General features: G+C 39.7%; 1 protein-coding gene across 1 annotated transcript in view; it reads right to left on the bottom strand.

The window, feature by feature from the left end:
* spag9a (sperm associated antigen 9a) overlaps positions 1 to 1349 on the bottom strand; it is a 48286-nt gene that overhangs the window by 26862 nt on the left and 20075 nt on the right. The window contains exons 9-10 of the mRNA XM_016539083.1: positions 1111 to 1260; positions 782 to 903 (exon numbers count right to left, since the gene is read on the bottom strand). Coding sequence (XP_016394569.1) covers positions 782 to 903; positions 1111 to 1260 — 272 coding nt within the window. The remainder of the gene's footprint in view (positions 1 to 781; positions 904 to 1110; positions 1261 to 1349) is intronic.

Raw genomic sequence — 1349 nt, 5'->3', positions numbered from 1 at the left:
TTTTTTAACAGTGGATGAGTAATTCACTCATTGATTTGCTTAATAAAAGCCTCCTTTGAGATCGTTTTGACAGACATGTTTTTTGTGTATTATTTTCAACGTGTTTATTGCTAAGTTTAGTGTGGCAACGTAGAAGCGCAGTGTATCTGGTTGTCATGACAACCTCCCGCTCTTCCTGCTGCTGCTCTATGTAATCAGAGTGTGAATCACTACTGTTACTACTAATAAAACAGATCTCTGGGGGTGGGCCCTTAGAATCGTCCTAACTTTCCCCCCCTTAGCGGCGCCCCTGACTTGATCGGTGCATATTTCTCTCCTGATTCAGACGAGATGACCTTTTTACTGGAGAAAGAAATATTACGGATAAAGGACTCTATCCGCAAACAACGGTTTGAAATTAAAAACGTCTTAATGATGGATTTGTTTCTTACAAAAATGCAGCTTTTCACTTCACAAGATGTTAATTGATGGACTCGAGTCGTGTGGATTATTGTGATGTTTTTATCAGTTGTTTGGACTCTCATTCTGACGGCACCCATTCACTGCAGAGGATCCATTGGTGAGCAAGTGATGTGATGCTACATTTCTCCAAATCTGTTCTGATGAAGAAACAAACTCATCTACATCTTGGATGACCTGAGGGTGAGTAAATTCTCAGCAAATTTTTGGGTGAACTATTCCTTTGATGTTAATAAAAATCATGCTCAAGAAAAACTGTTTTATGTTTGTGTAATATGTTTTTCCCTTCATAATATCTGAAAATGAACAGCAACAAACGTACCCAACAGATCTGCTCCTTCATCCACGTCTCCAATCAAACCTGTGCCTGCTGACGACACTTCTTCAAAGAGGGACTCTGTATTTCGGTCGAATGCCATGTTCTCAATCCCTAGGGTCGGGGTGCTTCAACACATCAGCAACAAGCAGGTTACATCATTCAGTTATACACCAGCACTGGATTTAGGATCTGACACTTTAATATGAGAGAGTAAAACTGCAGTTACTCAGTTCAGTTTAAAGAATCCTATATAACCTAAACAGTATTTCTGGGCATCATAGACACTTTCAAACATTTTAGACACAGTGCTTGATTTATGGCACATTGGTTACCTTGAACCTTTATATCCGAGGTCCATGTCCAGCTCTGGTGTGGACTCAATAATGGCTGCGCCCTCGCGCAGAAAATCCACATATACATTATAGAAGAAATAGAACTCAGGACTCCAGAAAATCCTTTTTATACAGTCTATGAGAAAATCCCTAATATGGACAAAAAAGAGACAAAAGGTTTAGTCAAAAGGTTTAGTCATTACAAGGGAAGATGCTCGGCGTGTGTTGCTTTTTCAGAT

This window comes from Sinocyclocheilus rhinocerous, unplaced genomic scaffold, assembly GCF_001515625.1.
Source record: "Sinocyclocheilus rhinocerous isolate Xijiao unplaced genomic scaffold, SAMN03320098_v1.1 scaffold463, whole genome shotgun sequence".
Taxonomy (NCBI): Eukaryota; Metazoa; Chordata; class Actinopteri; order Cypriniformes; family Cyprinidae; genus Sinocyclocheilus; species Sinocyclocheilus rhinocerous.
The sequence above is the reverse complement of the archived record's forward strand: the minus strand, read 5'-3'. Positions and strand labels throughout refer to the sequence as shown.